Here is a 15,762-nt window from a genome sequence, read left to right as displayed (position 1 = left end):
ATATGTCATGAGAAGGCTAAAAGGAGAATCCAAACGACAAAGCAAACTGAAAGCAGCAGGGAAAAGGAAATTGCCTTTCATATTCAAATGCCTGATAAAATTGACTTTAATTTTGTCACTCCATTTAGTTTCTTGTTAAAATGCCTTTTATAATATATTTTAAATTCTAATATTTTGTATGTATTGCATTTTTTTATTTCATGCTTATTTACTGTTTTATGTTGTTTTATGGAAATTATTATTTAATTTCAGTTCCTTATTGATGGATTAATGTTTCATTTGAAAATTCTTTTTCATATTTCCTCTTTTCATTGCCCATTATAATATCAAATAATTTATTACTCATTATTTAATTAATTAATTAATTAATTAATCTATACAATCTATAGATCAATACATTCATTAGTAAACAAATATTTTAGTGTGTCATCATCTATTATCTTGTTGTTATTTCATTATTAATTAATGAAATGCTTTTTTACTGTTTCTGACACCTGTGATCCTCCATAGAACAGTGAAAGCAATGTTGTCTGTGGCTCTGGAGGCAGCTTTCCAGTTGGAAAAAGTTGAGAGAAAAAAAATATGAAAAACGCTATTGACTTGCATTATGGGGACTGTAGTATTTAAACTAGGGATTAAAAATCTCTTTTGCTTCCAGTCTGGCCAGTGTTTTGTGTTACTCTTAATTGGCAAAAATGCCTTGGAAAAAGGAAACACTAGATTAGATTTGCAGGAGTAGGTAGTATCTAATGTAGATGTTTGGTTTATGATTTTTTTTCTGGATTCCACAATTCATTTTACAGTATTTTTAGACATACTAATAATAGACATACTGTGGCAGATTATATTTTGAGGAGCCTTCCCAATTTTTGAGGCAGGCAGTTCCATCAAGTGGGAGTTTTAATTTCTGGAAAATCTAACAGCAGGAGCTTATTATATGTCTGTCTGAAAATGAGGTTTACAAGATGCCTTACACGCCACATTTCCTGAGTGCAGCATTTTATAGGCGTGAGATATGCTTCTTTAAAGTTTCCAGTTAACAAAAAACATTTAACAGAAATCCAGAACTGTGACAGTAACTTCAAACACTGATGTGCATTGATAACAGTGTGAAAAATATGCCACTTTATATGAAGATGTCCAATCAGTGTTGATGGTAAATTAAGTCCACAGAAGCAATACATTCCTCATATGCCAATAGTGCCTACATGTTCCATGATGCATTGCACTTGAGCTGTGTAGCGCATATTCTTATGCAAGTAATAAAATATAAACAAAAGACTCTGTAGTCCAAACTATTGTGAACCAAGACGATAACAAGTCTTCACTATTTTCCACATTGTCAACGGCAGCACATTACAATTTCACTTCTTCTTACCTTTCACAATAAAAGCCTTACTTAAATTTACTCAGCATTTCCCTAATCTGCAACCTCCAAAATAGCTTTCAGTAGCCTTAGGTGACAAAAAATACTCACTAATCATCTGCCCTCTCGGCACAACTCCTCTCAGTTGTCTTTTTCATATTATCTTTGGGATCCTGCATTAGGTCTCCATCACACCTCTGTCCAAGTGAGGAGGAAACCTTTGATGCATAGTACCACACACAGGCTCAGGTTGGGGTCAGTAACAGCATCCAACAAAAACTGCTGCTTGCTGACATGCTGAGGAATGTATTATTTAAATTTACTGTGAACACTGATTGGAAATCCACATAAAATGTTTTTTTTAATGCACAATAAAATATTTGAAAACAAGAATGATTAGTACTTTGATAAAATAAACATATTAAGGGAATATGGTTGACAGTTGTATGAGAACATATGGGTGGCTTTCTACTAATCTCTCTCTTAAACACATACACACTTACAGATCTGTATCACAGTTGCAGTAAAACACAATGGACGGACTCATCCCATATTCGTTGTGTAGGAGGGCTCTGATTCTTGGCAGTCTGCGTTGTGACCATGTGTGAAAATACACGGCAATGAGTCAACACTCAGATACTCCACAGCCAGAATAAAACACAACATACATGGCAGTAAAATCAATAAAACGTAAGCAGGCAGATATCTGCTGTGTTCACTTTGAAGTGAACAGGGGCGGGTGCCCTCATGTACAGTTCCTTTGATGCTGGCAACCTTAAAAAGCATGCATTTACCTTCCAGCAGTATGACAGAACCTAATTACAGAAAGCTGCCTCCAGAAAATAAAATGAGGGGAAAAAAACTATTTTAGCTGTCACTTTGACACTTTTGCAGATAACTTCTCTGCATGTTAATTTGCTACAGGCCCATCCCCGCAGGAAGTGGCACAGACTAATAGCAGGCTCTTGTGCTGTGATTGGCCGCTGGTGGTGACCGTGGGAGGAAGTTGATATTTCAGGACACACCACATAAATCGGATTAACGCATAATTGACATGTTTACTGGGGTATTTATAGCATCCATTTGATTGGAAAGTAGGGAACAAGGCTAAATTCACGGTCAAATTACATTTGAGGATATAACTGCTGGATACACATGTGCCCACACTACCTTACAAATCTGATTTACATCGCTCTGTGCTTGGAATTAACTGAGAGTGACCTTGATAAGGCGTAGGTAATTGAAATACTTTTTTGCAGCTGTGGTTAAATGAATGGCCGCTTCTTCAACTTATATGATACAGCTACAGCTACAACTCGCTGCCATTTGGAGCCAGCAGATGTCACATATTTTATCAAATCTTTGTTGCTAAGTGGTTGTGCTTAACTTGGCTCGTGGTCACTTGACAGTCAAACAGTGTGGGGTGTTGGACAGCTCTGTCATTTTGCTTGGATTTACTGTCTTTGCTTGAAGTCTGTCTTGTTATATGCGGCACCATGTCACCCAGTTCTTCTACTCTTCTTCAGACAATGAACAAGTGCAAGGAACCCACTCTCTGTTGTGCACATCAAATGGAAAAGCTGTTCTGTGAAAGCTCTTCATTGTAATTTGTGCAGTTCTTTTCCTACTAGTGCTTCTAGGCTATTCTTAAGAATAGGGAATAGCCACAGTGACGTCACCCATCGGTTTGTGGCTATTTAAATGTACACAGTACCAAGGAGAAGCATCGTTATGCCTCTATCCTGATGACTTATTACTTTATTGTCAACTTGTTGACTCTAAATGGGTCAAAACGAAGATCCTAATTTATAAAATAACCTTTATTGTCATTTTACAGACACAATATACAACAAAATTGGGAATTGAGAATATTGAATAAAAATTTAAACTAGCAAGTGAGTCCATCAAATCTTTAGGAAAATGTCTACTGAGGTTAATCAAGTGAGAAGTAGAGTAATTTTCTCATAGATGTCTATACACTTGGATTAGAAAGAATGGTTTAAGGCACTTCCACATTTGCTTCTCTTATTAGTTACAGAGGTTGCCCATTGCTAACGCTGTGGTGCAATGTTTTTATGAGTGGTATTATGGATGCACACTAGATCCAGGCAAAGCAATAGGTCTTTGTATTCCTGTCACTGGTTTCATGCTATTCCACTGATTGAGAGTTGGAGGTGAAGGCTAGCTAGTGACTATAAAGATGTAAACAATATTTAAAATCTGTTTGAAAAGGAAGGGAAAATACTTTCAACACAGTTATTGGACCCAAGGACACACACAATTCACTTTGATGACAAACACCAACATTATTTGAAGGACCAATGTGTAGAATTTTATATTGGCATGAATGGAATATAATATTAATAACTACACTTTTATTAGTATATCATCACCTCAGACTTAGAATAGTTTTGTTTTTGTTAGCTGACAATGAGCCCTTCATATCTACATAGGGAGCAGATCCTAATCCATGAAGTCCATTATGTTCTACCGCCATGTTTCTACAGTAGGCCACAATGGTCAAACCACACACTGAGTCTAGAGCACCTTAGCATTTTTACATTACCTTGACCACCACAGGTTGTCAAACATGCTTGGAAAGGGAGGGTGAGTGTACGGCTATTTAGTTGGTTGAGATTTGCAACCTCACTTCTAGATGCCACTAAAACCTACACACTGCTCATTTAAATGTGTAGAAGGTATGTGAGTGGTTATCAACCTTAATAAGTTGCATTGCATATCCTCATCATGGGTTGCATGTCTATTCATTGTGAGTACTGCAATCACAGTGATTTTCCCTCTCATACTGTTTCATTTGAATGATCTTCACAGGCTTGAAATTGTAAAAGATAAGAGAAAAAATTATAGGAAATAATTATATTTTTGTAGAATTTTCTCCTGTTTTCCACCTTATTTTCTACCTTCTAAAGTTTGAACATACTGAACATATTGTAAATGTTAATATACACTATCTCATTTTTGTCTTTTTTTACACCTGACCTATAACATGTCATCAAATATAAAACATGTAGTCCATATGTTGTTTGTGTCATGTGCAACACAAGAGATATTAAACAACCACTTACCAAATTACTGAAATCTGTATCATGTATGATAGATAAAGATGGATGGATAAATAATGTGTGTTCCGTACACTTTATAATCATTCATGCTACAGTATATATATATTGATTTGTCCATATGGACAATTTCACATTTGAGTGACTGTAAAAGTCAACTTGTTTTGTAAAAAATATGGCAAATCATTGCCTTCATCACTTGCTGGTCACCCCAGTCTAACTGCTGTAGGAACCATTAAACAATTGCTCTTTCCTCATTACATATGGAGTGTAAGAGACGCATTGCAAGATAGTAAAATCGAGCACTTTAGATCTTTTTCTCCACGATAAATCAAAGCTTCCCCACTTAATTACTGGGGCAGATTAAAAATAGCAAAGCAGGAGTATATGCTCCCCGTCAGCCCCCACAGCCTGTCAGAGCTGGCAACTGAGCCTGTGGGCAGCATATGCGAAAGACTCATCTGCTACTATCCTTTCCCCCTTTGATGAGTATACTACATCACACGTCAACATTTCGCCCTGTCCTCCCGTTCACTGATAGTGATGACACACATTGGGAGCCAGCGCAGGAGGCGAGCTACTCTGACTGAGAGAGCAAGCACTCCTCTCAGGCACAATGGTGCTCATTCCCCGAGAGTAACGCCTGTTGACATGGCTGCTGGGAGACTGGACGTCTTAGGAGAGATGCACGAGGGTCCACGAGAGCTGCCTGCTATTTCATGTGCTAAACAAAATGTCAACATGCTGGCCAGGGCCGTGTTCATGCTCTTTACTTCAGGGAGTTTCAAACATTTTTCTGTCCAAAAAAGACACACATTAGAACACAAATATTTAAAGAGATTTTGTCCCTGGGACTGTGATAGGGGTTTTTGTTATTGTTGAATTTGTGCTAAATTATGTAAAAGTGTTCAGTGGACTTGGAGAGATACTCGTGGTGACAATGAAAAGTATAATTAGAAAAGTCCTTATGCTCTAATTGAGATCAGTCCCACCAAATCATCTGACAGATGGCAACATGCACAAATTGGCCAAATGTCCTGCCAGCCCAAACAAGTAGATACTTTTTGGAATATTATGTTATGACATAGTAAAGAATATTTAAAAAAAAGCTTGGGATATTTTAACTGATAACACAAAGATTTTCAGGCCATAGTTTAACAAGCAGTTAGATGCTGCAAACACAAACAGAAATGTCACTTTTTATTTAGCATTATTTGCACACAGGTGCTTAATGATTTGAACCATCAGATCAACATCTATTCAGCAACATTTGCCTGACATGTTTATACTGGATTACAAAAAAAATGAACCTAATGGTGCTGGGGAAACCTAGAACATAAACACGTTAAAGTCTCTAGGATCAATACTTTTTCAACAATAGGTCAAATGACTATGTGTACTAAAGGGGTCCATTTTAGGTAATGAACCCACAAATAATTATCACACAATTTTCTAAAGAGCTTGAACATGCTCATTGTTTTAGTTCTATGACCTGCAACTTATCTGTTTTGTTTGACTTACACAGTCCTCATTAGTGTAGTTTTCAGCTGCAGCTGTTTTCAGTTAATAAGCTCTGACAAACGCACTGCACCCTACCTCCTCAGCACACACACACACACACACACACACAAACACAGTTAGCAGCAAATATCCGCTATAAAAATAAGTAACCTTTTTCTTTAAGAGTCGATGGAGACCAAAACAGAGCTTAAACAAGAGTGAATATTGATACATTTACTAGGTGGCGAAAACACAACTGCAAATTAATGCTAATGTTCCTCTCTATCTGGATGTGTAAAGAACAAGCAGCAACCTTCAGGTCTGAAAGTGAAGCCAATCCGACACACCTTTAACCTGCATTCTTGAAAATGGCTAAAGAGGATCTCCACAGGTTACGAAAAGAAGTCCAATTGTATGAAAATCTATGAGAAAATAACTCTACTTCTCACTTGATTTATTACCTCAGTAAACATTTTTCGAATTAATTTAATGTCTCAATCGCTGGTTTTGAGTCTTCTTCAATACAGCGTGATGTTCATTTTATTTTCATTTTATAAGTAATGGTCACATTTAGAGTAGAATAGGCGATAAAGCAGGGTATGGCTACCCTGCTCTTGACAAGTCGTTACCACAGTACAGTATACACTATACACCTGACAGCTAACTTAAAACATTTTCTGTTTTTCAGACAAAGTGTAACTCCCTACTGGTTTTAGTGTTTGAACGACACACTTTCTGACCACAACACATTGCACACGTCAGGCTCTACCTCGTCCTTGTGTCTCTACAGGACAGTTTCAGTCATGAAAGCAAGCAGACAGCTGTCACCCACACTCTGAATAAAAGATTTTGCTCCAAGCAGACTGAGAATAAAGGCGTCTTTTTTGGGTCACCATCCTCATACAAATCCCCAGAGTCCTTGCAGTAGCATGACGGCCTCAGCGTTAATTCTTGAGAAATGCCATGAATGTTTCATAGGCTTCCAGCAGACCATTGCTGAACCAGTTACATTTTCATTAATGTATATCATCTGAGGTTACCAATATAGGCCAGGGTGACATTTTAACCAAGTGTGTCTTTATTTACAAAGTGATGAAAAGGTTTGCCACTTCCCCAGCTTGTTTCTGACGTTGATGACAAAGCAGTCAAACAGAGCAATCACAGCAGACAGATTGATCTTACACTATATAAAATAGCAGTTAATTACAAAATGATGCAAGACAGCGGTACATCTGTTTGGAGGAAATGTACAGAAATCTCAAAAATCGAGGTAGAAAAAGCACACACTGCTCGACTGATGACATTTGACGTGGGTTCATACAGATCACCAAAGAGTTTGAATGAGAGAGGTGTAAGACGGGTAGTGACCACATCCTGATTCAAAATTTAGATCGAAACAATGTTGACAACCAGAAGAGTCTCAAGAACATGTAAATCCTTAAAGTGAAACTGCAGAGTTCAACAGGTTTAGTTTGCTGTATAAAACCAAAAAATTCAGCAGCGAAATGTGTAATGAAACCGATCAAGGCAAAAGTAATAAAAGTGAAAAATGTCCACAGTATCATGGTTTCTGACACATACAGATTTCAAGTGTGCAATAAAGTGTGAAACATGGAAAACACTTCTATCAAACTGTCATTCACTATTCAGGATCTCTTATGATTTATGTATACAGTGGCATGTAAGACAAGTATGTTTCATGCAGACACTAAACAAACTACTTTCAGTTTCTTTTTAAAGCAACAAACACTGAGATTTCATGAATGGAAAATGCTCCTTTCATGTTGCATTTTAACACCATTTTCCGCCCACCTCTCTCCACTTGGCACCACAGCATTTTAAACATTTGTGAAACATTTAAGGTGCTCCTTTTAAATTTAGTGAGAGGACCAAATGGAGAAGTGGATAAAGTGGTATAAATAATATTTATTTCTGTCTCAAAGCACAATAAGAAGTGATCCCTCTCTGTTTGAAATTAATCTGGGAATGAAGATGTTCAGAAGACACTGTGCCACAAAACAAATGTTTTTCCTTATCAAACATCAATTTTGTTAATATACAGAAATGTGTTTGCTGTCTGTGCTCCATCTAAAAGCCCTAGAGTGATTGATTGCGTTTACATGTCATTTCCTTTTGTCACTACATTATCCTTCCATGATTCCAGGACGCAATTGTGGCATATGCACAAAAGCAGTGTCAACTTGAATAGCCCATCAAGTACGCTCTATGATTTTCTTTCCCAAAATAGAATGACACACACAATGAAGTGATAGTGCTGTCTCTCTGCCTTTGCGAAGGGGCCAGAGAGCCACCAACAGTGACTCCCATTCTGTCAGTCTTTGTCTTTTCTACAGGCCTGCTGTGCACACGTCGCCCTTTAAGCACCAGGTGTACAAGCACAGGGCCACCATACCCCACTCATTGAGAGTCAATATATGCTGCTGAAGTACCCTGCTTTAGACCTTGAGAGCCTCATGCACGCCCACAGCAGACAGTCTGCGGTTTATGTTGCGGTAGCGACAGCGCAGAAGGTCACGATAAGTGGAGCGCAGGTCCCGGTTGAAGAAGGCGTAGATAAAGGGGTTCATTAGGGAGTTAGCGTAGCCTAACCAAAGCAGCGTGCGCTCCAGCCAGATGGGCACACAGCTACACTCAACTCCACAGATAAAGGGCCTGGCAGTGGACAGGATGAAGAACGGCAGCCAGCATACGCCAAAGACTCCCACAATCACCCCAAGTGTTGTCGCCGCTTTCTGCTCCCGTTTGAAGATAGAGATGTTTTTGCGCTCACGGTTCAGCAGGCGGGACAATGCCGCGCAATCCTCCGCCACACCAGGCGGCTTCAGGCCCTGCATTCGCAGAGCCTCATTAGTCACTGTTTCGAGGCGCTCGCGGCGTGAAAGGTCAGTGAAGCGGTGCTTGGCGCCACTCTTGCGAGCTGCCCTGAAGATCTTGTAGTACATGACCAGCATGACCAGCATAGGGATGTAGAAGGCTACAGCTGTGGAATAGATGGTGTAGCCAAAGTCTTGGCTAATGAGGCACACACCGGCTGTGTGGACGTTTTTGGCCCAGCCGCAGAAAGGTGGCAGGGTGATGGATGCTGACGCCAGCCACACTCCCAGGATCATCTTTGCCATCAGCTGACCGTTCTGCCGGGCTGGGTAGGTGAGGGGCCGTGTGATCCCCAGATATCTGTGAGGAGAGGAGACAAAAGAGGTATCAGTACTAACCTCCAGGCAGATTTCCAACAAAGGGCTAAAAGCACTTGACATTACTTTGTACAGTAGTTTTATCATCGCAAAAACAAGATGATTATTCTTAGACACTTTGCTGAAGCACAGACATCTGCTGTCTTTCTTCATTGAGATGAAACTGCAGTGTAGTCACATCATATACGTGTCCAGTCATTTCAAAGACAGACATTTCAATAAGGGGTCATAAGCTCTGTCATTGCCTGGTGGGCCATTAGCTGATTTTCTTTGGCTTTAGAGGAGCTTAGCAGGTAGAGAGGGAGCTATCAATCAAACAGGCGGCTCAGTGGTTTCAAATAAGCAGCTGGAGGTGTCAGGAAAATAAAGATAAAGTGAGGTGTGAAAGGCTTGAATTTGTACAAAACTGGAAAAATAGCCGCTATTCTCACAAAAAAGATAAAACAGCGTGTACATCTCAGCGTGGTTTGGCCGCATGCCCACAGCCTTCATCAGCATCAAATGCGTCATTGATGAAAGCTGTATATTTGACACTCCTGGCTGTTTTTCTAGTTTCCGTCTCTATTGTTAATCACAAGATAAAAAGCTTTAGGGAGAAGCACTGGCCAATTCATCTCGTCGTCCACCAGCGATGCTATCAATACTGTGGACATTAAATTCAGCTCAGTCAGTCTGGACAAGATTCTTTTCTTATCTACAGCTTTAAGATGTCGATTTATACAAGTCAGGTCTGATCCGAAACGTTATACAATTGCCTTGATGTTGTGTGCTTGTTATGATTGCCATGAGACTGTGTAGAATCTGTCATTAATATTCTGCTTCATTCATATTAGCAGTGAAATGTGGAAGATAATTTTTAGTTCAAAACATTTAGAAAATGTGAAGAAGTAACAGTTTTGACATTATGTCAAAGACATTTATGTACTGCGCTAAAGGGAAATCTACTTAAATTAGCATGCTAACTGGCTAGCTCCAGCCCATCCTGTCTTCTAATACCATTTCTGCCTGGAGAGCTGATAGTGAATCACAGAAGCATCCAGTCTGTCCTCAGAGAGGACGAAGAAGTACATACAGCCACACTGCTAGCAGTACAGCAGTTAACAGCTTATGGCTTTTAAATAAACCAAAATTAAGACCTTAATCTTAATTGAGATTCTGCAGTCTGTGCAGCATATTTCTTGCCAATGCCGGCTCTCTCATCAACAAGCTAGGTGACATAAGACGGCAGATTACCAACCACCACATGGATAGTTGAGTTATGATGATAAAACATCCCTGACATAGGTTAGCCGTGGAGCTTGCATGACACTTCATCTGCATGTGCAGAGCTCATGCCCGATTCCACATCATATCTGCCTGTGCCTCCCCTCTGCTGGGCTGGGAAGTAATCTCCACCAGGATGACGCTAGACTCAACGAGGACCAGTCTCATCGAACAGTCTCTTAAACACAAAATCTCAGTTCAGGTGCTGGTCTTGATTTTAGTTTGAAAAGTTCATGATACACTTTTGAGGATGTTGCAAAGTTAATTGCATATTTAACTGAAATAACAATCTTGGACAGTTTCATTTTTGCAATTGGTAAATCATGCAATGCTGGCACAAAGTGAAATCCTGCTACTATTTATAGATTGCCCCTGTAACTTACAGACATATAACTTTTTGCTAATACCAAAATTACCCTGAAATCCATTCTGGTTCGTTTTCAACTTTGCTGCTACACACGACAGCCATAAAGCATTATATGCAAATACAAAATAGTACTACTCTAAAAGAAATTTTGGCCACAAGCTAACTGGCTTCAGAACATGGGGCACTGTAGTCCAGCATCTCTGCTGCACACTGAAGCTTGCTAACAACTGACAACACGCAGTGCAAGTGGTATTGATTAAGATCAAAATCACTTGGAAAAGGACAATAAGGCTACAACTGCACTGCAGTTGAAAGCACTTGATTATATTCCCACCGCACCCCCAGCCCGACCCCCTCACTCACACAAACACACAAATCTGACACAGATCTGATGTTTTTTAATCAACTTAGAAAAGCTGCACAGAGTCACAATTTTTTTTCCGGTTACTATCTGGAATACATGTATAATTTGATGGGCACTAGAGGCATGTGACCTACATGCCACTCATATCATAATTTGTCAGCATTGCCATGACAACAACTGCATCGTCAATCATTTATCTGAGACAGGTGTCATTATTTTGTCGCCCGTGGCAGCTGGAGTGGGCAATTGGAGACACAAGAGAAAAAAGCCAAATATGCATGCCTTATTTCAGTCAAAATAAACTCACTTTTTTCAACATTTTTGTTGCATTGCTGTAAGTAAATTTTGGTATTGAAAAGAGTGGCATCAAAATTAGAATACATACCAGAGAAGTCACTTGACATATCACTTGACTATTTTGTCGTTCCCACTGAAACTATTATAAACACCATTATAGTCCTTCTTAAAGATCCCTTGGCTCAGGTTAGCTGTGCTCACTGGATATTACATAACTACTGTTTATTCAACCCCCAATCCCTCCAACTACTGTTGCCTAGTTTACAACCCTCACTTAAAATGTACTTAAGCTTTACAGGAGGGCTGAACACATCCAAGCGAGCAATGTCAAATAGATACAAGACGGATCCTGAGATGGGTACACTCCATGCTGTGGGAATTCTGAGGAATACATAATAGAAACCCAGTAATGCAACACTCCTCTTTTAATGCATTATTCAATAATGAGTTGGAGTGCTTATTTGGGGGGATATTTGTGTTTCTGTGGGGGGTAGAGGACAGTTCTCCACAAACCTATGACTCATCTTCAGCCCTTTCGAAGGCAGAGCTGTTTTCAGTAGCACTCTCATCAGATACAACAATCCTCTCACCGTCCTTTGGAGACAAACGACAGCCAGGTTGGATAAGAAAACATACATTTTAACACTTCATTACATAGCTTGATGCAAACATCTGTGGGACCTCTAGTTGATTTTATCTTATTTGTTTTAATATAAAGAGAGTATAATCTGCTGACCTCAGGCAGCAACCTCCGGGTCTGACCGGTGAAGCAAACCCGGAACTTAAGCCCACATTCCTTCAAAAACAGGGGTTGCCAATGGTTGTTGCAAAAGCACTTCAGTCTTATCTATCTCAATATTATATGAGACTCACTTGATTTATTACCTCAGAAAAAATCTTGTGGCAACATTATGATCTCAGTTGCTAGTTTTATACCGTTTTTCAAGACAATATGATGTTAATGTAAATGTGTGAATAATGGTTCCATTTAGAAGAAAATAGATGATAAAGAAGCTCATGTTGGGCGTGGCTACCTTTGGTTGACAGGTCGCTAACGAGAGAGCCGTCATCAGGAGAGAAACAAAACAATGCACATCCACGGCACTGTGTACATCTAAACAGCCATGAACTTGTTTGCCATGTTTTCATCTCAGAACTTTGACCCTTTCACAGTGTTTTTTCAGTTCATAAAAAGGTTTATTAAGGTAAAAATGTCTTGTTCCCTGTTCAATTTTTCCAGTCGGTAACGTACATTTTGTGTTAGCGTTATGAGTTTAATTTTAGATACACCCGTCCTCGTGCCTCCCCAGTCTTTCCCAGTTTTAAAAAGCAAAGGTGTCGCCAAACTCGATGCTTCAAACGGCCGTCCACAAACCAATGGGTAACGTTACTGTGACTACCTCCATTATTTATGCAGTCAATGGCTGAACTATGTGAACCAGGAAGAGGAGGGTTATTTGCACATAACCACTATTAAAACTACAACATGCCAAGTAAACACATGGAAATATATGCACAATAACTGATTTCTTCAACACATCATCATACCTACACAACAGAATAGGTAGTTTGTCAGGGACTCAGATTTACATGGTTAACGCCATGAAACTGACCTACAAGGTTATGTCCTTTACCTCTGGTATCATTTAGTTTTTAGTAATTTAAAGAAACATTAACTCAATAAATAGTTCCATCTTTTAAAATTGGGTCCTTTTCACTGGTGTCCCCCAGGACTCCAATACACTGGTATTTTTCAAAAGCACTAATTAAAATAAAAACATCATACACATGATATGAAGCCACAAGGAAAAAATTAAATGACATGAAAAATTGGGACGATAGAATAAAGAACTTGTGAGATATGATTAAATAAAATTGCCAACGTCAGTAGGATAGGGTTAAAAAACAGTTTTCAGCATGGAATCTGAAATATGAAGCTGATTATAGTCAAATACAATATGAAATTCTAACATATTTTATTAAATGAATAACATTAAAAACTGCATGGGATACCTCACACCTCAGAAGAAGCACATTATCATGCAAAACAGTGGCAACGGATTATAATCACCTCCCAGAAAACACTGTGCACTAAACAGCGACAGTGACACACACAGGGAGTTTAGTGTGTGTTTTTTCATATCTTTGGAGGATTTGGGACATATCCACAGCCACAGCAGCCCTCGGGGATTACCCTGCCACTGACAAACAGTGTGCCCGAGCTAATGGAGAATTCCATTACTTCTGCTAGACTACCAGCGAGGGCACAGTCAAGTGAACTATTTCTGCGCTGAAACACTGTAAGCAGTCCTGGTGTGCAACATTCGTCAGTCATCTCCAGCAGCACCTCTCAAACCTTTTATGTCTGAGAGGAGATACACAGTGAAATATTTACCATGCTGCAGCTGGTTTGGGTAGGGGAGTGGTAAATTTAGAACAGGTTCTCCTCAAACGAAAGCAACAGATCGGGTGGGAAGCCTGTCACATTTCTTTTTTCCCCCACATAAACTCTCCACTGGAGAATCCTCATTCATCTCACTGAGACATTTAGAATTCCTATGTCAGGCACTTGAGGGCAATCCCTAATAGGCCTGTGAAAAAGTGAAATCGTGCCCATATTAGGGAGAATGTTTTTTCTTATTATAGTCTATCTGTGTGAGTGAAGTGGGCACAGAGATGCAGACATCGCCTGAAATCAGAGCATTCTAGTTGAAGTCTCTTCAAGAACTGGCTGCTTTTTACCCAGCAGTCAGTGGTGTGTATTCATTGCGTTCATGCTTGGTTTGTTCTACATAAAGTGAATGGGAGTGCTGGAAAAGGGGAAATTTGGAAAACACCCAATCCAATGTTCACTCTGTGTTCTGTGTTTTTAAAAAAAACTTGCTTTCTTAATGCGTTTTTATTTTATTCTTATAATACAAAATGGAACAACCAATAAGCTTTCTCTTTGGGTAAAAAAAAAAAAAAGAAAGACAGCAAACGTGTTCATTTCAAAGAAAGTGTCATCACAGTGTATTTATTCTGAGCTGACTGAAGAGGACCAAATCTGTCTTGTGAGAGTTCTGGGATTTTTCCGACTTCAGACAACAACCTCAGTCCTCAAGGAATGCTTCAGCTCTCCTATTCTATTTGAGGAACTTCCATAAGACAGAAATTGAGCTGCTTCTCTCACAGAGCACGCTGCACAACATGAGATGAGCTGTAATTTCCTCTTCAACAAGGAAGCAAAGGAGTAATCCCATCTGTTTCATACTTTAAACAGAATTCTGCCTTCTTCTTTTTAGATCAAACAAACTTGCACCTGTTTAGGTCAGGTTCTGTTTTGTTCTCTGACTTCTGCTCAGGTTAAGGTTGAATGAGTGAGTAAAATAGCAGCAGTAGTTTTTTTATATCTCATTTAGACGCTTACATAAGCCAAACTGAGTCATCCCTGGACAGAAGTACTTCATCCCTCAGATTTGTTACTTGTTACTTTCAGCCACAGGACTGCCAGCTTAGGTCAGACTGGTGTCAAACAGTCTGTGAACAAGTGTTGGCACTTATTTTATCCAACATGTGGAAGGAGATGCTTGGGAACTGCCATCCATAACAAAAGAAATGTTTACCAGAAAGTGTATAGGTCAAACTCATGTATGCTTTGGGATGAGTAAGAACTTATTCTATGCTCTATAATTATTATTTTTTTAAATACAGACTGAGGATTTTAAGTGTTTTGCTGCACTTGCCTGAGTCAACTATAATGTTAAGCATTAAAGGTCAACACATATTTTCTCTCTTATCTTTATGTTCCCACTTACCCCAAGTGATATCTTGCCAAGGACAAAGCAGCCAATCCCCTAATAGATCTTTAATTACTTATCCATTACTTCAGTGTCATGTCATTAGGGCAACATTATGTTATACAAGCTGTTATATGCAAGATTAAACTTTCATTTATTTCTGGTTTTGGGTGAAATGTAAGCACTCAAATAGCAAAGCTAGTTGGTCAGTTGGTCCAACACTTAGATCCTGGCTGAATGTCTCAACAGTTAACGGATTGCCATGAAATTTTGTGCAGACGCCTTGTCCTCTTAGGAAATGTAATACATAAGTGATCACTTGCAATGTAAATAGTGATATTTCCATGTCTTTGCTGATTATAAAGCAGGTCTAGGTGCTGTAGGGGTCACAGGTATCCCACATATTTCATTTGGATTTATGGACTGAATGCATTGAGAATAGTGGCAGCAATGTCTTGATTCCATGCTTTAAGATGGGTGCCTTTCTTTGGTAACCCCAAACAAAGACAAACGACCCCCGCCCCCACCATCACC

The 15,762-nt window shown here is 39.3% G+C and overlaps 1 protein-coding gene across 1 annotated transcript in view; it reads right to left on the bottom strand.

Moving 5' to 3' along the window:
• Positions 1-8,090: 8,090 nt before the first annotated feature.
• htr7c (5-hydroxytryptamine (serotonin) receptor 7c) overlaps positions 8,091-15,762 on the bottom strand; it is a 32,834-nt gene continuing 25,162 nt past the window's right edge. Inside the window, exon 2 of the mRNA XM_059336250.1 lies at positions 8,091-9,141. Coding sequence (XP_059192233.1) covers positions 8,403-9,141 — 739 coding nt within the window. The 3' untranslated portion in view covers positions 8,091-8,402. The remainder of the gene's footprint in view (positions 9,142-15,762) is intronic.

The sequence above is a fragment of the Centropristis striata genome, chromosome 7 (assembly GCF_030273125.1).
Source record: "Centropristis striata isolate RG_2023a ecotype Rhode Island chromosome 7, C.striata_1.0, whole genome shotgun sequence".
Classification (NCBI taxonomy): Eukaryota; Metazoa; Chordata; class Actinopteri; order Perciformes; family Serranidae; genus Centropristis; species Centropristis striata.
This window is presented reverse-complemented; position numbering and strand designations above follow the sequence as displayed.